The sequence below is a fragment of the Daucus carota genome, chromosome 9 (genome assembly GCF_001625215.2).
Source record: "Daucus carota subsp. sativus chromosome 9, DH1 v3.0, whole genome shotgun sequence".
NCBI classification, from domain to species: Eukaryota; Viridiplantae; Streptophyta; class Magnoliopsida; order Apiales; family Apiaceae; genus Daucus; species Daucus carota.
Window position 1 is genome coordinate 43,234,887 of NC_030389.2, and position 27,905 is coordinate 43,262,791.

Consider the following 27,905-nt stretch of genomic DNA (forward strand, 5'->3'; position numbering starts at 1 on the left):
TCTAGATTTTTGTTACCTTTCAACATCTCATGTAATTTATACACAAAATTATATTCTATTTTTGAATTTTATGTCTAGCTGTGCATGGAAGTTAAAAAAATACGAAAAGCAATAATATAATAATAAAAATGTGGATGATTGTGGGACTAGAGAGAAATAGTGAAGTTATTAGTTTTATATTATTAAATTTATTATATTTGATAAATTTTGAACTGTAAAAAATTTCGGATAGGTCATTTTAAAAAGAAAGTATAGAAAAATGGTTGTGACATAAAAAATATAATTTTATGAGAAAAATATCCTCTTATAATATTAGAAAGAAGGTTTTGGGAGCAAGTACATATAGTAATTTGAGTTGTTTAAGGAATAAAACAATGAAACTATGATCACTAGTTTTGAATGGTTGTGCAAGATTAAGAGAGTCATTAAGCACTAAGCAACTGTTGAAATGAATGTTTGATTGGCTGAGACTAATTAAAATATCTGACAACTCATTTATAGTACTCCCTCCGTCTCAATTGTCCCAAAATACTTGTCCCTCTCTTCTTCCAATACAAATTTATCTACATATTAATTGTGACTTTTTTGAAACTCAACATTATTCTCATTTCTCAATGCACTAAATCTTTATATTTATTGTGATTTTTTTGAAACTCAACTATATCCTCACTTTTCAATGCACTAATTAATGATACATGAGATAAGATTCTATCTACCCAATTTTTTTTTAATATGCGTGTTTATTCCAAAATGGACCTATAAATTGAGACGGAGGGAGTATATTTGGTTGAGTGGCTAGAGTTGCTTGTGGCCTGTGGGCACTAGAATTCAGGCACTGGTGGCCTGTGGCTGTGGGGCAATTGTATTCCCTTGCACTTGCAAGCAAAGACATGCTTGATACTGATTGTGTGGGGACTACAATATGAAACTGAATCATCATAATTAGTTGCTCCTGGATGAGATATTAACACATTTTTATTTTTGATTTTCACAAAATATGGATTTCTGCCAAGCGATTGTTGTGGAAGGTGATTTTCACAACAAATTATCTATAATTTTTTATAAACCGAAAATGTCAATACCAGATTTTTATGTGTATGTAGCATGATCATGAGTCGTTCACGATCTCCGCGATTTAGATATTTACCGGAATTTTTTACTATCCGCGATACGATACAAGGATCATCATCATTTTTAACTGTATAATAGCAAAAATGGTTGACTATTAATATAAAAAAAGATAATTTGTCTAGCAAGGGGAATGATTCAAGCTTTATTTGGACAGGAATATGAGAAGCAAATGAGAAATTGAAAGGAGGGTTTAGATGGGTATTAGGCGATGGTAAAAGATAAGCATTTTTAAAGAGCAATGGCTTCAGGGCAATGTAGATTTTCGTGTAGAAGATAGCTAGCCAGTCAACGGAGCCCGGAAGTTTTTCAAGAGAGAGCCGGAATATAAATATCATTTAAATTTAAAAATATTATATATCATATTTTATAGTAGTATTAGTGATAAAAGTCCATTTATTTTAGGTTTCCATGAGAAAGCTCTATCGTTTCATTATGAAAATTTAATTATTTAATTACTAAGCCTAAGCGGTCGAGGACGGAAAATTTGAAAGAACGAGTTGCAACCAGGGAGACTCATAGACACGACAGAAGAAAAAGAAAAAGACATTGTCCAACATCCGAGTCTATATTATTAAAATTTATAATAAATGATATAATTTTATCTTAAAAACTAAATAAATACATATAATAAAGTATTATATGTAATGATACGCAAAATTGGATACAAAATTTTGTACAAAATGATATGATAAGTAAAGTGAAATATTTTAATTAGTGCTATTAGTGCATATATACATTTATTACAATCAAAACTTAACACATATCATGAGTTTTGTACCTAATTTTGTGAATAAAATATTTTTCTAATATTATATAAATAAAAAAAATTAAAAATCTGGGAGGGGCCAGGGCCCCTCTGGAACCCCCAGCTCCGTCTCTGTGGCCAGTTGAATATCATCAGGAATGAAAAGGTGTGCTGCTATTGCCATCCCAATAACAAAGTATGGGATGTGCATAGGGTGGACTACCACTTATCAAAACACTTAAAAATGTGGGTTAAAAAATTAAACGTCATATATTAAAAAATAGAAGGAGTAAATATTATTATATTAATAAATAAAGCTATTAATATATAATACTTTCTCCGTCCCATTTTAGTGGTCACATTTGTTTTTTTGCCGGTCAAATTGATCAAAATTTGACTGAAATTTATTAATATTTTATCAATTGAAAAAAAAAATGTCATCGGAAATAAATTTTAATCTATTTTAAGATGTGATTTTTAATTTTTTAAAATAACGAAAGAGTGACCTATAATTTTTGATTAAAAATTAATTAATTTGACGAAATATGACAACTAAAAAAGGATCGAGGGAGTAAAAGAGTAAAAAGAGTTTTACGAGGTTCGAGGTCACTCTTGAACTTCCAATTTCCTCCGGTGTCATTACACCACGTGCCCCGTACTCACGAAGAGTCGCATTTTGCAATATAACAAATCAGGACAAGACTCTCTTCCTCCCCCAAACCCTAATCAAATGTCGAGTACTGTAGCCCCGTCTAACAACTCCATGGATCACACCTTCTCCTTCGACCATCTCCCTCAACAACCAACCATAGAGATCCTGCTAAAACTCCCGGTCAAAGACCTCATCAGGTCAACATCAGTCAACAAAACATGGTACTCTCTGGTCAACACCCCTTCTTTCATTTCCGCTCAAATCTCTCGTTCCATTTCACTCTCCCATGAAAATGCCGTGCTCATCATCCCTCCCATAATTTCCCGCCAAAACCACTGCTCCTTGATCTCCACCGACACTTCTTCGGTGATCGAAAAATTCGACATTCCGTTTTCGACAAAGACTCGTAGTTTGAGATTAGTTAGTGAGATTCACGGAATGCTCTTGTTGACTGATTTAAACGCGGAGCATTCTTCGAGAGATTTGTATCTGTGGAATCCCTGTGTGAGGAGGCACAGAGTGCTGGTTTCCACTTGTTTTAAGAAGCGTTTGGCTGACCGGGATGGGAGTTATTATTTTGTCGGGATGGGGTTTGATAAGGCTGGTGATGATTATAAAGTTGTTAGGATTGTTTATGTTAAGGATCGCGAGGGGAGGCTGTTTGGGGAGGTAGCTCCGAAGGTTGAGATTTTTAGTTTGAGGAAGAATACGTGGAGGAAAATGAAAGAGCCCAGGGTTCCGAGACTTGTTTATGAACACGGGATTTATTTTGGTGGTTGTTATTACTGGTTGGAGCTGAAGCAACCGGGGACAGAGGAAGCCTATACTTGTTGTGGTAATAAACTTAAAATAGTGTGGTTTGATTTTGAAACTGAGGTGTTTGGGGAATTCAATGTGCCACATGATGTTCCCCGTGATTTGGGGAAATTCTCCCCTCATAAGCTTATGCAGTTTGAGGATTCACTTGCTCTTTGCGTTGTGGACATTGGAGTCCTTGATAAAGGGGGTATCAGGTTTCCTCATCGTATATGGTTGATGAGACAAGAGAATGGTGTGGTCACTTGGACTCTGCGTTTTAGAGCACTACTTAAGGAGTCTGGGTATCCTTTAGGTATTACGAAGAATGGAACACTGGTGATAGAGTCAATTCGTTCGAGGGACCTTGATGTAACAAGCATAGTCTCGTGTAATTTAAAGAGCATGATTTATAAAGATCATGGGTTTGGTAAGGCTAGGGGTCCAGACACTTCAGAGGATGTTCTTGAACCTTCTACTGTTGTCACTTCGTTCCCGGAGAGTTTAGTCATGTATGAAGGAGGAAAATTGTTGTTGAAATGTGCAAAGTGAGCAATTGCGAGTCTTCTTCTGGTAAGTGATTTTAATCTATATCTACTGTTTTTGTCCAAACATTGGTCTTTATTGATAATCTCTAATTGCAGACAGAAATCTAGTTGACAGCAGCAAGGAAATATCATGTTTATTAGTGAACCAGTGTATGTTTTTACTATAATGTTCATCATATTTGCTGTTTATCTGCTACTGATACTCTTGCTCACTTAATAACACAATGTATGATGTTTTCCTCTTTGTTTATATATTACACTCATGTTAATTGTAAGGAAACTAGAGTCACTGAGTAGTTCCTGAAAAGCAAGATAAAATTTTCAATTGAGGTCTTGTCAACATAAATTTCTAGTAGACACAGTATCTTAAATTATCACTCGTCTTGGATATCATTTCACAGTTAAACTTGGTAATGTTGTCTTAAGCGTTCTGATATCTTGTTCAGGGTTCATATGATGTCAAAACTTAGGAGCATAGGCTGAGAGAATATAGAACTTTAAAACTCCAGATTTAATTGCTTTTAATATTTTTAAACTTTTAAATTTCTTACAAGTAGATCTTTGCTGAAGTTAATGTCTATGAATGAGAACTTGATATACTCTGTTTAGATCACTCTTATCTTCTATGTGCACCATCTGCTAAGTGCTAACCAATTAATTACTCTTACTTTGGTTGGACATTTTTTGACGTATCTTGCATCTTTATATGTAACAGTTATAAAAAGCTTGTCTTGTATATAACCTAAAATGAGAATATAATTTAAAGGACTTATTTTTATGCTTCTTAAATGCCCCTTTTACTCTAGAAATCTTGGCTACTTATTACATGAAATGTGCCAAGAGGAACATATAGAACCTCTGGAAGTTTGAACTATAGACAGCATGATTTCTTTAGCAGATAACTTGTTCAAGTTTAGGTATAAAATCTGTGAGAAAGTTCATGCAATCTCTTAGACCATATTCTTGTTTCTTACTTCTATTGCTGCATAAGTAGTGTAATTATTGTCTGTTGCTCAGATTATTGGAATTCTCCATCTAATCGATTGAACTGCGGGATGGTGAATAGAACTTGGACCAATTATTTTTTTGATTGCCAACTACATTTTAACAACTTTGCGAGTTTCACTCTCTAAGCATGTACGATTGTATGTGGATGAACTGCACCTGCATCATTGCTCTCCGGAGAACTTATGTCTTGTTATCCATTTGCAGTTGCAGGTGTAAGATAAGGGTTCGGAGGTCCTGAGAACTCAAGTAAGTGCAGCAGCATATAGATGAAATCATCTATCTTTTGGCAAGTAGTAATTGAAGGAGCTTCTGAACTTCTTTTGGTGTAAAATTGTTGTGACTTCTGAGCATTTGGAACATAAATGGTTCAAATCATGTACTTGGAATATCTTTTGGCAATAGTTAAGTGCTTGTGGTAAGTTCATGATTGTTTTTGTTTATGTGAACTAGTATTAACTAATCTATTGAATGTCCTTGCTTTAGCTGAACAAATTTTTGTACATGGAGATGTCCCAAACTGAAATTCATTACAACTTTCAAGGGCTTAGGCAGAGAGAATCAATTGTTCAGAGAGTCGTGCTTAAAATATTTTGTATATCTATTTAATAATAAAATAATACTATAAAATTTTGTACAAAATAAGGTGTAAATACAGCGTTAACAACATTTTCACTCATCAGTCTCAAGTCTATCATTTTCACTCACCAGCCTCAATCTACCATCAAGATAGAAGATTAAAGGTTGTGTCAAAAAGTCAAACATCATACGTGTGAATGGTGGTTATTGTGTTTGCACCATGCAGATTAGAAAATGAAAATGTTATTTTCCGATCAACATTTTTATTCTCAGAGCAGATTCAACCCTCTCTCCTCTTGCATTTATCTTCCATATAAATCATACAACTTCGATACAAACTTCCGCAAATTACTCTGAAAATTAAAAAATTGACCTGGATATAACATTTCCGATTTCCCGATTTCCGTAAAAAATACCGTTAGAAAATTAACGGTAACTACCAGGCTTAATGAACAGAGACGGTATCTAACCTCACCACCAGTCAAACCCTCCGCATTTCACCGCCGCCGCCTTGCTCAAACGACGATGCGATCTCACATCTCCACCTTACCGGACTCAATGCTCGCAGAAATCCTCAAAAGACTCTCACTCAAAACCCTTTTGATCTGCCGCAGCGTTCAAAAATCATGGTACCATTTTCTCCAAACACCCCACTTCACTAATCTCCACTTCACTTATCAACAAATCAATCTCAATAAATACCTCTTGTTCAAAGACATTTTCGAAAACCATGTTCTCTCATTACGCTATGATGATGAAAAATGTAAGGAATCTCGGGTCAAGCCCGAAATCCCACCTGCTTTATCTGCTAAGCATGAGAAATTGAAGCTTTTGAGCTCATTTGGGTTGATTTGTTTGCATTGTGATGCTACTAGTTTTCCCAGATGTGTGAAATACGCGTTTTTCGATATTTATTTGTGGAACCCGATTGTTCGGAAATTGAAGAGGGTGCCGGATGTGCCGGGTATTCCGGCTCGGCTCTTCTCGTCTCGTATTTATTGGAGGAATTTGGCTTTTGGGTATGTGCCGGAGATTAATGATTATGTGGTTGTCGCGATTATTAGTTTTAATGATGGTGATGTTAGTTATGATGATGATGATCATGATGATTATGACGGTCTTAGATATTCGAACAATACTTTTTCTGTGGTTAAGCGTGAAGCGCGATCTTTGTTCATTTGTGTGTATCGTCTCTCCACGAATTTGTGGAAAAAGATAATTAGGAAAGATGAATATCCTTTTGGAGAAATTGATACAAGTTTTGAACCCGTTGTTGTTAATGGTACTGCAATTTGGCGTATGATGTATGGGATACCAGATCTTTTGTACTATGATACCATGGAGGATTTATTGGGCATTATAAGAGTTCCTACCGAGGCTTACAATCGGAGGTGGTCTAATCTCATTCCTCCTCCTATGGCGCTATTAGGTCAGTCAATTGTTTGTTTTAATAAGGATCTGGATTTCCAAGAATCTGGTCTTTACATTTGGACATTGAAAGAGGGTGACAAGAGACGACGCAAACTCAAAAATGTACACAGCAGGGGGGAAATGTATTTTTGGGAGAAAAAGATTTGTGTTGGGCTAGAAGAAAGTGCTAGATTGGACTTTGTAGGTTCAAGGAACAATGGTGAACTCATATTCCCTAAATTGTATCAATGTCACTTGGTTTCCTATAATGTTGAGAAGGGCGAGGTAAATGATTTTGTTCAGTTTTGGTATAAGTGGTTCTCGCATGGAATTGCAAGAGGTAAGAACCATTACGGCTTTGAAGACCGCAAACTTGATATTATAGCAGTACCTTTTAGTGTACACCCATTCGTGGAGAGTCTGGTTTTGCTTGATGGGGATTCCCTTTAGTCGATGCAACCAAATATTAGTGGCCTTGGGATTCCACTGCCTGTGCCTGGTAAACTCGAAGTACTTGAATAAATTTAAGTTTACATAGACCTTCCCTGCTTTATGACATAAACACTTCTAGCTCCACTTGCAAGTCTATATTAATTACTATTGGGTGAATCTAAAGTTAAATATAATATGTCGATCAATTGAGTGACTGATCTCGAAGTATAATGTAAACAATGTATCTTGCTATATAACTAGTTCAAAGACAGATAGGATATGTAGATTTCGGTTACCATTTTCTATTAATGATTATTTTGGTTATTACTAGAAACAATTGATCACAAAAATTACAATATTGCTCGCACTATCTGATTGTCCCTGCTCGCGGTTTTGTTTGACCCCCATTGCTTTGCATTTTGTCGGAAGGCATACAAAATGAAAGATGTTCAAATTTTGGTGGGCAATTAATTGGGTATTGAGTGCCATAAAAACTCTGTCAGAATTAATGCAGCATATGCATTTTCATGTCTATTTTAAGGTTATATATTCGATGCAACATTCTCATATCTTGTTACTACAAGAATGTGCTTTGATACTGGTTCTTTTGCGACATTTCCCCTCAGCCTGATGTTAATGGTGAAAGCAATCGTCCAGGGGAACTCTGAAGGTTGATGGGTATGAAACATGGAACAAACTGGAAACAGACTTTTGGCATCAATAGTCAGGAATTTATAACAATGACGTAGACACGAGTCCTTGCTGTATAATTAGTTATCGTAATTGAGTTCTGTGTAGCAAGTTTCAGTAGAATATAACTCCCCATCAATTGTTTACAATGCTTGCGGAAGAGTGATGAGCCAACAAGGTGCCAAATGCCAAAAGACTATGCTGATAAAACTCTTAGGAGGCATCACCTTGTTATCTCTATGGTACCTTTGATCAGCTGTTCTGCGCTTGTATCTCTCGAACTTATAATCGTACTTGCACACAATGTTGACTTTGTCCATTGTGTTCTCTGAACTCATTCATAACAATTCGACTGCTTCTATAGACGGCATGGTTTCTTTAGCAGATTACTCTTGTTCAAGTTTAGGTATAGAACCTATGAGAAAGTTCTTGCAATCTCTTAGACCATATTCTTGTTCCTTACTTCTATTGCTGCATAAGTAGTGTAATTACTGTATGTTGCTCAGATTATTGGAATTCTCTTGCAAACAATTGAACTGCTGGGTGCTGAACAGAACTTGTACCAATTATTTTCTGATTGCCAACTACTTTTTAACAACTTTGCGAGTTTTACTCTCTAAGCATGTACGATTGTATGTGGATGAACTGCACCTGCATCATTGTTCTCCTGAGAACTTATGTCTTGTTATTCATCCGCCATTGCAGACTAGAGTTAAGATGTAGCTTGGATCCTGAGAACGTTGGCAGCAAACAGATGTAGTTATCTATCTTTTGTCAATAGTAATTGAAGGAGCTTCTGAACTTCTTTTGGTGTAAAAGTTTTGATGAATTATGAGCTTTTGGAATACCTCTTGTAAAGAAATCCTTCATATTCCCTCACTGTGACAGGGAACTAGTTTGAAGAGTCACAATTACAAAAAAGTAAATATTTTCATGGTTATTCATCTAATAGTTATTTTATTAAAAATGTTCTCAAAGAATGATATATTAATATGAAATAATTTTATTCTTGAGATTGATATGAACCAAAGACTTATGTCTAATTAATGATAGCATTAATATATCCAATAAAATTATGATCTAGACATATTCAATAAAAATAAAAATATGCTACATGTAATTTGGGAAAGTTTTTCAATTCCTTTTAGATGTGTAGTATTTTCAATATATTTATCCTCTTAAATTCTTAATTGGTGCATCTTAACCTTTTTCTCAATTACTATCTCATCAACAAATGCAACCATGCATATGAATTGATCATGTCAAATTTAGTTAATTAAATAATTTAAAAGCATGTCAAGTGAAATTCGGAAAAGTTTTACAATTTTATTAAATATAATTATACTTTTATTCTTAATTTTTTTAATCATTGCATTTTAACCTCTTTCTCACTTGCCATCTCATCAACAAATGCAAACATGTGTATATATTCTCAAGTCAAGATTAGTTAATTAGATAATTTAAAATATACCTATAGTAAAGTTCAAGTGTCATTTTGTGATTCATTCATCAGAGACTAAGAGTAGCCATGTGAGGTCCACTAGAAATCTTAAGCATAAAAAAAAAAAACAAAGCAAGTTAACTTTTCACCTCTCTTCTCCCTTTGAAAAAATCCAAACTATATTATTTTAATATTTGGATGATAGAAATAATTGCTGGACATGCAGATGATGAGATCCAAATGCAGAAAGTGATTTACCTACTACAACAATGACCCTTCTTCACTTGGGTTTTTTACTTTCTACAAATCCAAGATTCTAGATGTTTTTTAGGTGTGTGATGAAAAAAGGGTTTTTACTAGCATCCATAGTTTAGAATTATATTATGATTATGATTATGATAATTTCAAGAAGGTTAGGTCATTGCTATATAGATCTAGTGCATGTCCAAAGTTTTTATAGCTCAGGTTTCAATTGTTCTTTAGTATATAATGCTATAAGCCTCTCGATTGATGCCATAATTTCTGAAACAATAGTTGACTCTGTGTGCATAATTCTCTGAGCTAATGAGTTAGAAAGCTTTTATAAATTACGAATGATCAATGTAGTAGAACATGTGATCTACGGGACATCAATTTTTACTTAGGACTTCTTAAATCTACATTATATTTATACTCTTTTCATGCCTTGCAAGTTTTTTTTATATAGGAGATGAATAGTTTGACACGTATTTAAAATCTTTTATAAAGTATAATTTTAATAATGTAATTGTAAAGAAAATAGAACGAAGAAGGCAGTACAAGACATGCATATTCTCCGAGAACATATCACACTCTACTGCCGTTTATAAAGAAGCCATATTATACTTCAAGATTAGACATGTCAAAATTCTGGGAATAAACATAGCTTACATATGCCATATAACACTGTATACAATTTTATGTTTTAGATTGCAGGAACGTTTTTTAAATCATTGGATGGGATCAATTTACCCGTCCAACAGTTAAAAAGTGCTGAACATATTAAAATTATGTTATAAACTGCTGGGTATGCATCATATTAACTATAGTGACAGTCGAATGACAAAGACCAGCACCCGTTTATATTTTAGAAGGCATCTGTAAGGTATTTAAGAAATTGACTAAGTGTGTCAAATTTAGAAATTAGAGCTCGGATTAGTGTAATGATTCCCACTTAAACTCAGAACAAAAGATTATCCTTGTAATAAATTAAGCCAACGTAAGAGAAAAACAGTAGCCCCATTATCTTGATTCTTAACCGAAACAACCTGAAAGAATATGAGAACGGATTTCTAAATAAATAGAACATGAGGTCTGATTGGACTGATCGATTGAGTTAGAGGAAGAATCCACTCAACTTGAGCTACAGATAAAAAGATTTGAAAGCAAATACGAATTTTCGAGAAAGAATCCTTCACAATGAATATCAGATAAACGAAAGTCGTACTCAGTGCACATGGTCACACATGGCTCCCGTATCAGAACGTCTGAAAACGGCAAAAACCGCAGTAACGAAAAAAGAATATAAGAATCAGTTGGCTTTCAAAACAAAAGCACCCCATTCATCATTATATTTGATTTCTAGACTAAAGAATGCAAGTCCACCTTCTTTCATAAGCTTATGGCTTTTCCCTTTTCAACATATTCTTGTTCTTCTATGACTGATAAACAAGGCATATATGCTCCACCGAGGGAATTAACAACCTAATCTTCGATTATGGTTGCAGAATTGCAGTCTGCAGATACTAATTCCGCGCTGCAATGCAACCATTCGTCTGTATGATGCAACAAAGAAAAACTCGGCTCTTGAAATAATTCAGACGCGTGAATTATAATATAATAGCCACTAGAAACAAAAGATTATTAATTGCTGCAAAAAGAAAAAGATCGTTCAACGAATACCTAATGAGGATGAGTGAATCGAAAGCTGGAAACCACCATATGTACTGTCAGATAAGTTCAAATGTAAACAGCTCAAGCATAACTGCATATATTATACAAGCCAAAAATGGATAGATAATTCAAAATAAGAACGAATAAAGTTTGTGATGATATCTTATTATATGTTTTTTTCGGCTAATCATTCAAGCATAGTCATCATTTGCAGGAGAGTTAAAAACACTAATTATAATTAGTGGAGTGTCTCTAATCTCACTTTTTGAGTCTGACATGTCAGTTGTTGTGCTAGACCGTACATTCAGTCTAGTGAACGCGAAAAGATTGCAAAGAAAACTAGGCCAAGAATCGCAGAAATATGCCAATCTGATAAAGGGAGGAGGAACACAGAAAAAGATTCAGAAATAATGGACCAAAAGCTTGTTTTAGATTTCAGTAGTGGGAACCTAGGGCCAGCATTTCAGCAAATTTTCTACTTAATGTACCAGGTTAATCCGGGATACCAAAATTTAAGGTAACAAAGCGATTCTGGTTTTAGATGGCGTTTACATTGAACACACGTCTCTGCTCAGACTTGAAATCTCGACCTCTTGTGACTAGAATAATTAGTAGCCCTTGATGTTTTTATATTAGTGTATTGATAAAATGAAAAGGTGGGTGCCCACCAAATGATGCTAGGCCAACATCAGAGTCTTTTGACACATGAGTGATCCTCTTGTTTGAGTACATGGTTATAAATTTACATGTTGCTTAGTTCACTTTGAGCAACCAAGTCTTCTCCTCCTTCCTTTTCTTAGTATCGACATCGTTTTATCTGAATAGCATCTACACCAGTTCCATCAGGTCATGTCTCTCCAATGTTCTGGGGAAAAACCTGAAAACAACGCCAGTGAAGGTTCTCTGGTTCTATCAGAGCCTCATGACGCGAAAAATCTTGATGGCCCAGGACAAGTTAATTCACAGTCCTATCTACAAGTGGCCGTATACCCTATAACTTTGAAGGTATGTCTCTCTATAAGACTTGCAACATTATACATTAATGGAATTTCCTAGTTAAGTGCTATCTTTTCGGTATATATTTATGGAATTTCCTAGTACTCATTTGCATACTTTCCTGATACTTTCAGTTTGAGGAAGTAGTGTACAGAGTCAGCTATCAACAGAAGGACAAGACAATACTAAATGGCGTAACAGGAATGGTTGGTCCCGGGGAAATACTAGCTATGTTAGGTCCATCAGGAAGCGGAAAAACTACTCTGCTTACAGCACTTGGAGGCCGCCTTGCAGGGAAACTATCAGGCAAGATCACATACAACAGCAAACTGTTTTCAGGATCAATCAAGCGTCAGACAGGGTTCGTAGCACAAGACGACGTATTGTACCCTCATCTCACAGTGACTGAAACTCTCCTCTTCACTGCCCTACTTAGACTTCCAAAAACCCAAACTCATGAAGATAAAATCCATCATGTTGAATGTGTTATTAGTGAGTTGGGGCTGACTAAATGCAAGAACAGCATGATAGGTGGTCCGCTATTTAGAGGCATATCAGGAGGGGAGAAGAAGAGAGTGAGCATAGGACAAGAGATGCTAATTAACCCGAGCTTATTGTTGTTAGATGAGCCTACCTCAGGTCTGGATTCAACCACAGCTCAGAGAATACTGAACACCCTTAAACGACTAGCTTGTGGAGGTCGAACTATTGTCACCACAATTCACCAGCCCTCAAGCCGACTTTACTATATGTTTGATAAGGTACTTTTGCTCTCAGAGGGATGCCCCATCTACTATGGCCCTGCATCTGCTGCATTGGATTACTTCTCCTCCATTGGTTTTTCTACAAATATCTCTACAAACCCGTCTGATCTTCTACTTGATCTTGCTAACGGTAAGTGGAAGCCTACCTCTTTTTATTCTTTTCATTTCCTGTTCTTACAATCATTATTAAACTTGAAATTGACCTAGTCAAATTAAACTTGAGAAAATCATCTTGGTAGACATAAATTATATTGTGTCTTGATACTCATAGAACATGTGCAAACTTCAGGAATTCGGCCTGATTTAGTACAAGCAACTGAGCAAGGTGATACAACAGAACAAGAACGGAAGTCTGTAAGAGAAGTACTAAAGGCAAGCTATGACACCAACATTTTCACGCGGTTGAGAACTGAAATATGCAGTGCTGATGTTACTGATTATAGCCACACAAAAGATGGTTCTGCAAGTAAGTTGGTGCACCTAAGTTATCTCTCAATGCACCATAGTACTCCCTCCTTCCCTCTGGGATGTATACATTTGTATTGGGCACGGAGACTAAGAAAAGTGGATAAAGTAATGTAAAGTAATAAGAAAAAGAAAGAAAAGTAGGTAAAGTGGTGGGACTCATTAATATTTAAGTGATAGATTTGGAAAAGTAGATGAAGTTAGTGGTTGGGATTTTTATATTATAAAAATTTACTATTTTGGGAAAGTTTTGAAATGTATAGAATTAAATGGGACATCCGAAAAAGAAAGTGTATAGAAATCAAAGGGACGGAGGGAGTAGCAATTAAATCATATATTGTATTTCAAACTCATTATAAATGGGCAATGAGCAGGATCTCTTACTGTCTCCAAAATAATGCAGGAGGCCGAGGAAATTCAGAACAATGGTGCACAAGCTGGTGGCATCAGTTTAAGGTGCTTCTTTTAAGGGGATTAAGAGAGCGGAGGTATGATGCGTTTAACAGGCTAAGGATCTTCCAAGTGATAAGTGTAGCCGTACTTGGAGGACTCTTATGGTGGAACACCCCTACGTCCCATATTGAAGATCGAGTAAGAATCTAATTTCAAAGTAATTATGCTTCTAAATCAATGTAGGATGATGTTTCTAAAACTTACACTAACCAGGGTCCAGCACTGGTGTTTCAATGCAGATCACCTTGATTTTTTTCTTCTCGGCCTTTTGGGGATTCTACCCTCTTTACAGTGCTGTTTTCACATTTCCTCAAGAAAGAAGGATGCTTATAAAGGAAAGATCATCAGGAATGTACCGCCTCTCATCATACTTCTTAGCCAGGACAATTGGAGACCTTCCGTTAGAGCTTGCACTCCCAACCGCTTTTACCTTAATAGTCTACTGGATGGGAGGCCTCAAACCTGATCCCTTCACATTCATACTCTCCCTTCTCATTGTTCTATACAGTGTCCTTGTCGCCCAAAGCCTCGGACTGGCCTTTGGTGCACTACTTATGGATGTTAAACAAGCCACTACTTTAGCCTCAGTCACTACCCTTGTTTTTCTCATGGCTGGTGGATATTATATTCAACAAATCCCTCCTTTTATAGTCTGGCTTAAGTACTTGAGCTACAGCTACTATTGTTACAAGCTTCTTCTCGGAGTTCAGTACAACAGTGATGATATCTACGAGTGCTCCAAAGGCGTCTATTGCAGGGTTGCAGAATTTCCTGCAGTAAAATCAGTAGGCTTAGACCATCTAGCCATAGATGTGTTTGCTATGGCTCTGATGTTAGTCGGTTATCGGCTTGTTGCATACCTAGCATTGCAGAGAGTCAGGTAACAATGATTCAGGACATCAAATTTTGCCTAAGAGAGAATCTAAAGATCACCCTTTCTCTTTGAAAGAAAAATAATGTTACAATTTTTGCAGCAAAAATGCTGCAAAATTTTGATTGTTATCATCTGAGACTTGCATGTACTTTCCTTCTACCAGTAGTTTGCTATTATTAGCAAGTTTAAATCACCTCTCAAGCCACTGGTAATATAAATTTGAATGTTTAATATACTCATTTTCACTTTCTGAACAAATTCCTGAAGGAAAAACTTAGTTAGCAGAAACAAGGTTATTGCAGAGGATTGATTCATAAATCTTGAAAAGCTTTCCTGAACAACTGTTATTACATTATGGGTGCACACTTTTAGTATTCATACTAAACTGTATATAGTATATGATATGCATGCTAATGCCATGTACAAGTACACCAGAAGAAAGAAGGAAAGAAAGGCATACTGTCCTTCCGCTCATTTCTTCACCGTTTTTCCACGTTTTGATATTTTAAGGTGTCATAACAAATAGGGACATTTGTGTGACTAAAATTTTATGTTGTGTTTAATTGAAGCAAATAAAATAGAATATGAAGTAGAATAGTGCTAGGTGCACAAAATTGGGTACATAATATTTGAACATAATGAGGTAGCAATTGATGTGGTGAGTTTTAATTGGAGTTGTTGATGTAAATGTAGGAGGCCCATTCCAATTACACTTAAACCTCTTTAAAGTAATACCCTTGGGACCGGAAAAAAATATTACTTTACCGAATTTATTATTTTATCGATATAATAATATTTTATTACTTTATCGATAAAGTAATATTTTATTATTTTACCGATTTCTATATGTTTACAAATTATAATTCATTATTTTAAAAGCAAGAAGCAGTCACATGCAATGTATTTAATTTAAAATTATTTTTATAATAACTAATCATATGTGAAAACTAAATTCATGCATGTACTATAATATGTGCATTGTATAGGCACTGTACATCATCTTGAAACTCAATCACCTAATGTTTATTGTGATTCTAAAAGATAAATTCATGAACATAAAACTTAATATTAAATAACAATACTTTGAGGTTAACTATATATACAACATGAGTAAAACATACCTGGAGTCATTTATGCTTTACATAAAAGTCAATGAGGTTAATTTGGCCTTGGTGGAAAAAAAAACAAAATACCGGTATTTAATTCATATATTTAAAAAGAACTGAATTTTGTAATTCATATACATCATATATATATATATATATATATATATATATATATATATATATTTATTTATTTATTTAATTCATGAATTATTACTTTACATATTACCTGGGCCTTTAATGAATCTCTAAATTTTTATTATCTTATACTTTTAGCGAAAATATTACTTTACAACATTGGCCCAAGTTGGGACCGACAAATTTTATTACTTAAGCGAGGTTATTACTTTATCGGATATTACTTAATCGAGGTTTAACCGTAAAACCCACCACATGTCATTATGTACAAAATTATGTACACAATTATGTGCATCAAGCATTGTCCTATGAAGTATACCATGAGTATTTGTTTTAAAATTTTAATATTCTCTCAATTTCATTATTTACATTCTATGCCACATATCACACCGTAATTTGAGAACGAATGTTCAATTTTGTTATATTTCAGCTTATTTTAAACGATGTCATAACAATTTTACAACGACCAAACAAAATATCATTATTATTATTTAAATAATTTATAATTAGAACTAAATCAATTTTATAATATTTTGAAATTCAATTATGTTGAATAGGATATCATTATTTGAATTCGATTAAATTGATATTGATTAAAATATGAATATTAAAATTGGAGTTGGGCTGGGATTATAACGAATCCGTCCGGATCTCTCTAAAATTAAATCCAAATAATTTTGAGTCTTAAATCCAAATCTCTCAAATTTAAATTAAATCGAATATTTTTCGGATTTTTAGTTTTTATGTATAATACTCCTTCCGTCCCATGAGATTGTATACAGTTTCTTTTTTGGCACGTCCCATCAATTGTATACATACCAAAAATAATAAACTTTTATAATATAATAAATTTAACTATACACCCACTACCTTCTTCCGCTACACCCACTTTTTACATTAAATATTAATAATTTCAATATAAAATTACACTTTTTCTTTAACATCAGTGCCACTTCCCGTACGTATACTAATGAACGAGACTCAGGGAGTATAGATTACCTAAAGTCGAGCGAAATATTGAATTGGATTCGGATTGTTTTGACATGGAGTCGGGTATTTTGAAGTGACACTGTTACAATTTACAAACCCTTCTTTTTCAATCGATAAACGAACGAAATTAGGGCAAAACAGAAATGGACGAAGAGGAAAGAGGGCCAAAGCTGAGCAAGAGATTCACAGACAACAAAGATGGAGAAGTTGATTACAAAACCAAATCAGGCACAGCCTGGTCCCACAATTTCCTCAATCAAAAGCCATGGCATCCTCTCTCTTATCCCAATCAGCGTCGCAAGTGGATCGCTGAGCAGACCCATGCCCAACGTGATCGGAGAGCTGAAGAAGTTGCTCGTGAGGTAAATGGGTCATGTTTTTTTCAAGAATCTTGAGTGCCCTTTTGGTTGGTTTTGAGTTATTTGGTTTGTTTGTTTGATGGGTCTTGTTTTTGGTGAAATATGAGTACCCTTTTGTTGAATTTGGCTAATTTGGTTGGTATGGTTTTGTTTGTGCAGTATGCTCAGGAGCAGGAGTTTTTTCGACAGACGGCTCTTGTTTCGAAGAAAGAGAAGGAGAAGGTGAGCATATAATGTGAATTTGAGCATATGTATATGAGTATGATCCTCTAATATGTAATGTGAATATGTTCACTGAAATTTTTAGTTGGAATAGTAGTATATTTGGTTCTGACCTTTGTATTGAAGTTTTTTGAAGTTAGTTACTATATTTATTAATTCGAAACGAAAATCGGGTACACGTCTACAGCTTAGTTATGGTGTGATTACTTTATGCTTAGGAGAATCATCAAATTATAGGCATATGTAAATCCCAACAAGTACTAATATTATATTGGTTAATTTATGTAGAATAGTGGAGAAATGCAGACTTGTACCAAGTTTATAAACGCGACTATTTGTTTTTGTGATGTGATATATTTAATTGATTAATCGGTTACTTTTAAATGTTTAGATGGAGATGATGAAAGCTGTCAGCTTTATGTATATTCGCCCGCCTGGTTATGATCCAGAGAGCGCTAAAGCTGCAGAAATTGCTGAAAATACAAAGAAGCAGGAGGCAGACAACCCTTCTCAAGATCCAGCATCAAATGCAGACTCTGCTGCAATGTAGGCTCATGCACTAGAGGGCTTCATTTGCTCTAAAAGTGGCGTTTGTGACTATCAAGTTGCTGACATCATCATTATATGTTTTAATCATTAAGTGTCTTTAATTTAAAAATAAAACTCCTCTTGTAGGCCTTCAGACTTACCTGCTGCAGCCGAAGAAAAGAAGAAAAAGAGGGTAAAAGACATTTATGGCCGTGCTTTACCAACAGAAGAACAGTTCGATATTTTAAAAAATGCCCCAAGGTATTTCTAGTCTCTAGAACGAAATCAAATTTGTTTCTAGGTTTTGTTGCTGCTATGATGAACAGTGATTACATCCATCATCCATGGCATTCAGAATATAATTTGCATTCTGTATAGTCGGTCTTATCATGATGCCCTGCTTCAGTTAGATACATGTTTAGGAATATTAGGAACATAGAAAGCTTGTACCCTAGCTTAACAGTACCTGGTGTTGAACAGCTTTGTCTAATGAGATTCTAGCTCTAAATATCCACCGTATCATGCTTAAGACGAGTTAAAACCTTTTTCTTCATGAATAGTGGGATAGTCTCTGTACCTATATGCAACACATGTCTCGGATGGAAAAATGATATGGTCTACATCTAAACCATGTACATCACAAGTATATTAGTGGTGTAGACATATATACCTATCAGAAAATGCCACTGTCAACTTGATTGAAAAGTTTTTATATAGCGGATGTCAGAACACTTCTTAAACAGAAAAATAGTATTTACGGTTATAATGCATTTAGATCTATAGTATGTATGGACTATGGTCCTGCTATTGTCTAGAGCATTCTTAGGCCTTGTTTGTTCAGGGTAATAAGGAATCCGGTACGTGCCACTTTTGGCGATCCAGATCGTCTGTCCCCCATCATGGTACAAAAGTGACCCAAATTGTTGGGGGTCACGGTCCAAGTCACTGCTAGTGACACATAAGAACATGCTTGATTCCTATTACAGATGGAACAAATCTACGTCTATGCCTTTTCTTTGTGTGTATCTATATGTAATATGTATACATGTCTTGCTGGCTGTATTGCAGACAACAAAACATGCCTCTCCAGATCTGCAATTTGGCTAAGGGCTGCAAAGTATTTCCTTGTTAAACCCCATATCTGGCCCAACATATTCAGGCCCCAGCCTATATTAGTTTAAAAGCCCAAAGCTATCATATTTCAATTTCACGGTCCTATACTTGTCATAAAGTGAGGCCCAAATACCTTGAAACCTTAAATAAATAATAATCATATTAATACACAAAGTACAATGATTTTGATAATAACTGTGTATATTAGTAATTAAAAAATATTTACATTATAACTAACATATGCATATTATTACTACAAAATACTAGATATACCTAATATGATGTTTCGCGTATCTGTTTTTGTACCTAATATGGAATCGAACCCCATCTTCTATAACGCCGCGTTTGTTTCATCATATTGTGGTTCCTAGAAATTCCTGCGAACCAAGTTACATTAATATAGTTCTTAACGAAACGAATTTTTTTTTATGATGTGTTTTTTGGTTCACTACTGTGTAACTAGAAGTTGCACATTTAGTTTTGATAATTTACAATATTATTATAATTAAATGGACTAACTAATTTGTGGTTCAATAAGATGGCTAGGTATCTAGTTTCCTTGGTTTTGGACAAACTCCAGGTACCTTGAAACGGGACAAGTTCACCTCTAAAATCATGTAACGTAACCAAACAAAATAACTCCATCTAGTTCCAAGGAACTTATAGTTATGTCATTGGGTTACATCAAAACAAACAAGGCCTTTGTGTGTTAGCCCAACTTAAAACCTTTAGATTTGAAGCATCTGAACCGAGCATTAAGTTTAATGTGATTCTTCCAGGATGGACACAGGTATGATTGCACGAGCAAGACCATTTGGAATTGAAATACGCAATGTGAAGTGTTTAAGATGTGGAAATTATGGACATCAAAGCGGTGATCGGGAATGTCCGTTGAAGGACACTATAATGCCTAATGAAGAGAGTCGACTTAAAAGAGATGACCCATTAACAGTAATATTGGATCGCACTGATGCATCAGAGGTGATTTTGCTTGCTTGTCAGCTTTGTGAATTTTCTTGAAGATATTGTATAATCTTGTCTAAATGATTGTCACATTACTTTATCTTGTTAAATTAACTTGAATCTTACTACTGCACTTAATTCAGTAGGAATTTTCCGATTTAAAGAAAATTTTAATCATGCAAATTGATCCAAGAACTTAATAAAATTATAGTATAAAATGAATAGCCAAGATTTTAGAACATTAGTCTATAAGTAGGCGCATGGTGCATGAACACATGTACTTGTTGCACTGTTCATAATTTTTGTTGTTTTGAGTGATATCAAATTTGGCTAATTTGGAGAAAGAACTAATTGAAATTATATGTAGTAACATAATCTGGATATATGACCTAAATTGAAATTATAACGTTGTACTGAATAGCCAAGAAAGATTCCAGAATTTTGGTCTCTACAGCTGTAGACCGTGTTCAGTATCAAGGTGTATTTACAGATGCTCAGTTGTTGCATTGGTCATAGTTAATTGCTTCTTTGAGTCATGATATAAGTCGCAATATGTGAAATGCTTCAATAACGGTCGGAATTTAGCAATGAAATTTAAATATATGCATTGGGTCATACATTTTGTGTTTGCTACTTTGTATACATCTGTTTTGGTTTTTATATTAGAGTGGGATGAATACTAGTCAAGCTTTTCTGTATTATTTCCCATATCCTGTGCTTATAAATGATATAAGAACTACATTATGGTATTTAATGTGGAGTGCTTTGTCTTGCAGCCCTTGAAGTGGGAACTGAAGCAAAAGCCAGGTATGAGTCCACCCCGTGGTGGATTCGATCCTGATGATCCGAACCAGCAGATAGTTGCTGAAGATATATTTGATGAATATGGAGGTAAGTTCAACTACTGTTGACATCTTTCTTTCATCAACTTGATTCAAATACATGATGTTGAACATATGTTGATTCTAATTCCGATCCGGGGTCTAGGATTCTTAAGTGAGCAGAACATACCTGAATTATTGGCCAACTTCTCCTCAAGCAAGTCTAAAAACAAGAAGTCGAGTAGCAAGAGGAAGCACAAAAGACTCACGTCACCCCATATTGCGGAGATTAGAGATCGCGAGGAAGAGAAAGTGTCTTCGGATAGTGATGGCAGAAGGAAGTCAAAGAAGAGGGAAGAAAATAAGGCAGAAAAGAAACAGAAGCGAAAACTATATGAAGCAGATAAACCAGAAGATTCCGGAGTTAATAGGCGACATAGGAGCAGAAGCAAAAGACGGTATCCAAGTTCTTCTGAAAGCACAGACTCCGACTTGAAACATCGACATAAACAGAGCAGAAGCAGAAGACACTCTTGTGAAAGTTCATCTTCTGATGAGAAACATCGACATAAACAGAGCAGGAGCAGTAGACATCTAAGTTCATTTGAAAGTTCAGATTCCGATGGGAAGCATCAACATAAACAGAGCAGAAGCAAAAGACATCATCCAAGTAATTCTGAACTTTTAAATTCTGGTCGGAAACATAGACATAAACATAGCAGAAGTAAAAGACATTATTCAAGTCCTGAAACTTCAGATTCCATTGATGAATCTAGACAGTAAACATCATAATCACCGAAGTTATTACAGGCACCGTCATCGACAACCATCAGAATCGTTATCGGGATAATATTTTACATGAACATTTTTCTCTTGTTTCGATTTTGGCAAGGCAGATAGAATCCTATAATTTTCGTGTCCAATTAATTGATCAATCTATGTATTTCTTCTCAAGTTTTAGGTAACATAAGCCCCTTTCTTTCTGATCTCAGTTACTTTCACTCCTAAATTTTTATGGAAAAGAAAGAGACAGAATGGTGAAAAGCTGCCCTTCAAGTGGTATATATCATCCTCTTACACGTTTGCATGCCCTTAATGTAGATTTATTCACGCGACCAAGGGCTAATATGTATCTGTGAAAGACGTTAAATTCATATATTTCAAAATAAGTAGCAAGGCAATATATGTTAACCACACCAGTATTGAAAATTTGTCATTAATAAACATGTAACTATGTAATGTCCCCAGGCCCAGCTGCATGACTTTATGTTGCATTATCACAGCATATATTCCTCCCTCCGTCCCCCTCAATTGTTTACATTGGAGGGGGACACGGAGACCAAGACAATGTATGAAAAATGAGTAAAGTTAGATGAAAAGTGGGTAAAGTGGTGGGATCTATCAATATTTAATAATAGATTTGAGATAGTGGAGGAAAGTAGTGGGTGTAATAGTAGTTTTTATTGTTAAATATGAGATGGTGGGGGAAGATAGTGGGTGTAATGATGAGAAAAACTTACTATTTATGGTAATGTAAAGAAATGAGAGGGACATCCCAAAATAGTAACCGTAAACAAATGAGAGGGACAAAGGGAGTATGATTTTCGAGAATCAAGTAAATCTGTTGGCTGTGATTTTTATTTTACTTTTTTTGGGTCAGGAGTAGCGTGTGATATTTGTGGGTGTTGCCGTGTTGGTCCTCTATTACAATTTTAATAAATAATGTCCAAAATATCGCATTTTATAAAAGTGAACCAAATATCACATCATACGCAATTCAAAGTTAAGTTGTGTTTATACAAAACACCACATCATATAGCGTTTGGACAAATAATTTATTTTTTATTTTTCTAAAATAAAAAAAAATCGCTACCAAAAGTGGCGTTATAGTTTCAATACGCTACTTTATTTGGGTGTTAGCACCCATCATCATAATATCATCATTAATATCCAAAATATTATGAATATTATGATCAGAAAAAATGTCTCGAATACCATTTATTAACGCAAGATCGTGTAGCGTTTTGGGTTATTTCAAAAACGCTAAATTGTCTGGCGTTTTCAAAATTGAAAACACTAAAGTATTCAGTGTTATTACTAGCTGATATTTGGGACAATCTTTTTCAACTATATTATTGTAAGCATTATATATATATATATATATATATATATATATATATATATATATATAGGCCAACAATCCAGAGAGGGACTCCTTATATAGAGTTACATAGTGCGCCACTATAAATCATCAATTTTATTATAAATTCTGTTATAGAATACATATAAAACGTGATTCTAATATAAAATACTATAAAATAAATCTATTTTAAGTAATTTAACACTTAAAATTTGATTAAAAAAAGTATATTTTCGAAACTGATTCTACAACAGAATAATTCTGGATGATTATTATTCTGTTATGGAATCATGTTGAGAAATTGCATAATTTTAGATGATTTTTGGAATAAAAAAATTGTATAACTTCGTTTTCGGTTTAATAATCAAAATTTGCAATTATATTTCATAAAAAATATAATAGAATATATATTGTGTATATATTTATAATGGTGTGCTACGTAACTCCATATAAGAGGGTATGTTATGGAGTGCTACCCTATATATATATATATATATATATATATATATATATATATATATATATAGTTTTACTCCAATAGAAACCTCCTTATCCTAGAAACTAAAAACCAAACTGAAATATCACTAAATCCTAAAGCAAATACCACTAAATTTTTAAACAACCCCATCTCCATCTCCATCTTCATCAAACCCACCTCCATCTTCACCAACCCCACCTCCACTACCACCACCTCCGTCGTCGCCTCCTTCATAACCACTACCACCTCTATGCCGCCCACCCCCTCCATAACCACCACCTCCATCTCCATCTCCACCTCCACCTCCATTATTTCTTTAACAACACAACCTCCACACCTCCATCTTCACCAGGCCCATCTTAATCGCCGCTTCAACCTCCTTCAGATTCGTTCATACTTCTTTCTCCACCTCGACTCAACTTCAAAGGCGGAGCCGCCACTATTCCGGCAACGCTCCAACCCCCTACTTCAAGCCGCCCAAACCTCCGCTACAATCATCTTTCCTCCATTTCCACCTTCACCTCCACCATCTCCACCACTATCACCACCATCTGAATCGAAAACATGAACAGATCTGGAGATTCTAAGCTGGTTAATATCTGGAGATTGAGTTTTCACTGAATTCTGCAGCACAGATCACTAAATCCTAAAGAGATAATCACTAAATTGTACTGAGAATATCACTAACTTGTATTGGTTTCTAGTTTTTATTTTAAAATTGGTTTCTATTTGATCATGAGCCTATATATATATATGTATGTCAGTATGTGTGTTTTGTGAGATATGGGTCTTTTTTTATTTTATCCTCGATTATTCTTCTTTCTTTTTTTTTTCAAGAAGTTCAAAACACTATTTTAAGTGGTGTTTGGGTACAGAAGTTGATAAAAAAAAATTCATTTTCCATGCCGTAATGTAGTATACCTTTAAATAATGTTTTATATAAAATTCATCTATACTATACTATAATAAGCCAACATGGGTATAATTTGTAGTCCAAGGTTTTAGTTATATTTTTTGGTTTGGTACTCTGCTTTTGGTACTACAAGTCTACAAATGTGGAGTTTATTAGTATTACATTGTTAAACAGTTTCAAATACTAAAAACACTCATAACAAAACATTATCATATAATATTTCATTAAAAAAATTATAATGATGTTATAAATAAAATTATAAATATACAATTTTGAATATCCTTTTTTAACAACAACCTTCATATAACTCTTTTTAATTTTAACGTGTTCAATTTCAAGATAAACACGAACCATTACATAACTCTTTTGAGCTCTAATCTTAAAAGTTATTGTTGTCAAAAAAACCAGGATTACAAAATTATGTTGAAATTCGATTGATTAGATTACTGAATCTTTCAAAGGTATTACACGATCGGTTATGCTTGAAAAAGATTTGAATATTCTGATTTTTTTTATTTTTAAATCCACGTGTAATAAATTCGGATTAAATATACTAAAATCCTGATATGAAAATATAGTCAGTTAAATAATATAATTTAATTAAAACTCAATCCACTAATACTAAAATATTAATAAAATGATGTTAAAATTTAAATTTTAAATAATAAATTATGAACTATATATCCGCCCGTGCTTCGCACGGGTTAAAGGCTAGTATACTAAATATAAAAAGCTTTTGATCTTATCATACGTGCTTCACATTGCTTAAAATTTTGCAAACATATCATTATTTAGTTTTTTGGATTATTTCAGACAGACGAGCAATTTTAAACCGTTAAACATAGAATTCGTCGTATTCTCCATCTCTGTCAAGGAGTGGGTGATTTTCAACATATAATAACCATCTCCATTTCATCGATCTTATCATCAAATCATTCTTTAGTTTTACATGAATGCATTTAAAATGATAATCACACTCATTATTACTCCATTTGTTTAAAACAACACTCCAAATGTGAACAAGACATTCGGCATGCTAAAAGACAAGAGGTCAGTTGGTAGACCTTGGCCCTCTTGTCAACATATCTGTGTATCTCTTTATTGAATCAAGCCTCTGCATTTTCAGCTGCTGCTTGAACCTGTTGATGAAATTTTCTGCCTTGGCATCTACTTGCTCATCTCCCTTAAACGACACCGTTTTCACCACTTCTTTCACACCTGTTTGTAACATCTCACTTCGATTAGATAATGAGTATTTGAGCCTTTCACAAATACAAGCAAATAAATACTCTCTTCATCCAAAATTAGATGAGCTCGTTGATTTTGAGCACGCATTTTAAAGTTCATTGACCGCATAGCTACATTACTTATTTTTAAAATTTTATTTTTGTAAATAAAAATTTAAATACGAAATTTTCGTTTACAAAATAAATTTGCTAGCACTTTTTAGGTCGACGTGATTTGTTGGATCCGATATGCATCTAGTTACGGGTTTGAGATGTTATACCTGTATTCTTCTTCTTCCGCCTCTCCTTGACAGCAGTGATCACTTGCTCCTTGCTCTCCTTCATCACTTGCTCCTTGTTCTCCTTCAACGACACCGTTTCAAGCGGCTCACTTGCACTCAACTTCTCCTCCGTCGTGGCCGGAACATGAGCATCCTCATGCGAAACCTCTCCGGGAACATGGTGATGTTCATTTTGTGGGTCAGTGAGTAGGGTTTCTGGGTAGTGATGCTCGAAGTTTCTGAATGAAAAGTTGAGGGACTTGACTCGGGCCAAGAGAGACGAGGATCGGTTGAGGTTGGGTACTGAGTCATGCTGAACGAGTTGGTGTTTATGAGATCTAGAGTATGAAGCGATGAAAATGGAGATAATTATGAGGTTTAAGAAGAAGAAGAGAAGAGTGGGGGTGAACCAGCTGGTAATATTGGTATCCATAGCTAAGTAGACGAGACAAAACAAAGCTGTGCTTGACTAGGAATAGTTTATCAGTTTATGTCTTGTTCTTATATTGAGGAAAAATGTGATTAGTTCATTGTTGGGATGTCCAAGAGACGTACTTGTATTATATAAAGGAGGAACTTTCCTGGTAAATCCCTGTGGGAATAATCAATTGGTTGACATGCAGGAACATACCGCTTGTTTGGGCAAGAAGGCTTCTGATTTTTTTCGATAAGAAGTCGGAATGAAAAACAAAAGTATTTATAAGAAGCAGATTGCTAATTTTTAATGTCAGTAAAATTTTATAATATAAAACTCAATCACACACTACAACTATTTTTTCAAATTAAACAATTAAATATAGACGATTTCCACCACTCTTTTTACTCTTTCTTATTATTTTATACAATTTTTAAGAGCCGGTAGCATTTATGGTAAATCGAGAACTTTCAATATTTCTTGGAAAAAGTATTAGTTAGAAATAATTGATAATTTGTTTATCGAATCAAAAATTCTTAATCAATCAAGAATCAAAGAAGATTATTATTCCCTCCATCACGACCATTTGTATATGTTCACGTATTTTGAAACTCATGTAAAGTATAATTCAATAATATATTTTTTTAATTTTTTTTAATAAAAGTTTAAATACCAAATTTTTATTTAGAAAAAAAATTATGAGACTTTATTTTAAAGAAGTCTTAAAAAACGTGTCAAAAAATAAAGTACACGGAGGGATCATATTGTATTATTTTAACTTCAAAAAAAGTATGTATTGCTCATATGTAAGAAGTTAATTATAAGTAAAAAATAATTTTTAATTTTTATATTTGGATTTTTTTTTTGATATTTAAAATCATATTTATAGTGACCTTATACATTTTTGTAAAATTAAATTTTAAAAATAAAATTAAGTTATTAAAAAATTTATGATGTTCAACTTCAACTTATAAACCAAAAATACAGAAATGATAGGAATAAATTATAGAAATGATAGAAACTTAGAAAAATAAGTTTGGCCAAACAAACCGCATACATATCTTACTATTTTATTCAAATATGATGTGATGATTTTTATGAAAAAATAACAATTATTATAGCCATCAAAATTAGAACTAATCCATAATGTTCTTCATCAAAGATTTTTATAATATACTGAAGATTTTTAGTCAGATCAAAACATAAAAAAATTAATGAACTAATATAATATATTTGAAAAATTAATCGAATATTTTATAAAAAAAATCATGAATTCTTAGAACGTTGAAGTAGTAATCAACTATTTACATAGTTTGCCAGCTAT

General features: G+C 34.1%; 5 protein-coding genes across 7 annotated transcripts; 4 read left to right on the plus strand and 1 right to left on the minus strand.

Moving 5' to 3' along the window:
* Window positions 1–2,509: 2,509 nt before the first annotated feature.
* On the plus strand, window positions 2,510–5,319 carry LOC108200347 (F-box protein CPR1-like). Of its 2 annotated transcripts, XR_001802667.2 has the most exons (3): window positions 2,510–3,896; window positions 3,968–4,021; window positions 5,084–5,319. XR_001802667.2 is itself a non-coding variant. In XM_017368463.2 (2 exons), exon 1 carries the CDS (start codon window positions 2,607–2,609, stop codon window positions 3,873–3,875), a length of 1,269 nt encoding a protein of 422 aa, XP_017223952.1. In that variant the 5' UTR covers window positions 2,516–2,606; the 3' UTR covers window positions 3,876–3,896; window positions 5,084–5,319. The 2 variants fall into 2 exon arrangements, 1 of the variants encoding a protein (XP_017223952.1); XM_017368463.2 differs by lacking the exon at window positions 3,968–4,021 and having other exon boundaries at window positions 2,516–3,896.
* Window positions 5,320–5,688: 369 nt separating this feature from the next.
* LOC108200878 (uncharacterized) lies at window positions 5,689–8,872 on the plus strand. 2 transcript variants are annotated; one of them, XM_064084598.1, is made up of 2 exons: window positions 5,689–7,364; window positions 8,693–8,872. In XM_064084598.1, exon 1 carries the CDS (start codon window positions 5,981–5,983, stop codon window positions 7,313–7,315), a length of 1,335 nt encoding a protein of 444 aa, XP_063940668.1. In that variant the 5' UTR covers window positions 5,689–5,980; the 3' UTR covers window positions 7,316–7,364; window positions 8,693–8,872. The 2 variants fall into 2 exon arrangements, with proteins under 2 accessions (XP_063940668.1, XP_017224633.1); XM_017369144.2 differs by lacking the exon at window positions 8,693–8,872 and adding an exon at window positions 7,924–8,602 and having other exon boundaries at window positions 5,692–7,364.
* Window positions 8,873–12,077: 3,205 nt separating this feature from the next.
* Window positions 12,078–15,127, plus strand: LOC108201911 (ABC transporter G family member 14). Its single transcript, XM_017370249.2, has 5 exons — window positions 12,078–12,344; window positions 12,470–13,229; window positions 13,389–13,565; window positions 13,968–14,155; window positions 14,257–15,127. The coding sequence occupies exons 1-5, from the start codon at window positions 12,189–12,191 to the stop codon at window positions 14,899–14,901; spliced, it is 1,926 nt and encodes a 641-aa protein (XP_017225738.1). The 5' UTR covers window positions 12,078–12,188; the 3' UTR covers window positions 14,902–15,127.
* A 2,002-nt stretch (window positions 15,128–17,129) lies between these two features.
* Window positions 17,130–22,119, plus strand: LOC108200306 (uncharacterized zinc finger CCHC domain-containing protein At4g19190). Its single transcript, XM_017368416.2, has 7 exons — window positions 17,130–17,484; window positions 17,641–17,703; window positions 18,095–18,249; window positions 18,379–18,492; window positions 20,124–20,325; window positions 21,084–21,198; window positions 21,295–22,119. Exons 1-7 carry the CDS (start codon window positions 17,266–17,268, stop codon window positions 21,909–21,911), a joined length of 1,485 nt encoding a protein of 494 aa, XP_017223905.1. The 5' UTR covers window positions 17,130–17,265; the 3' UTR covers window positions 21,912–22,119.
* Window positions 22,120–25,543: 3,424 nt separating this feature from the next.
* On the minus strand, window positions 25,544–26,707 carry LOC108200659 (pathogen-associated molecular patterns-induced protein A70). The gene is made up of 2 exons (XM_017368886.2): window positions 26,167–26,707; window positions 25,544–25,877 (listed from the first exon to the last, which is right to left on the minus strand). The coding sequence occupies exons 1-2, from the start codon at window positions 26,597–26,599 to the stop codon at window positions 25,711–25,713; spliced, it is 600 nt and encodes a 199-aa protein (XP_017224375.1). The 5' UTR covers window positions 26,600–26,707; the 3' UTR covers window positions 25,544–25,710.
* Window positions 26,708–27,905: the final 1,198 nt, after the last annotated feature.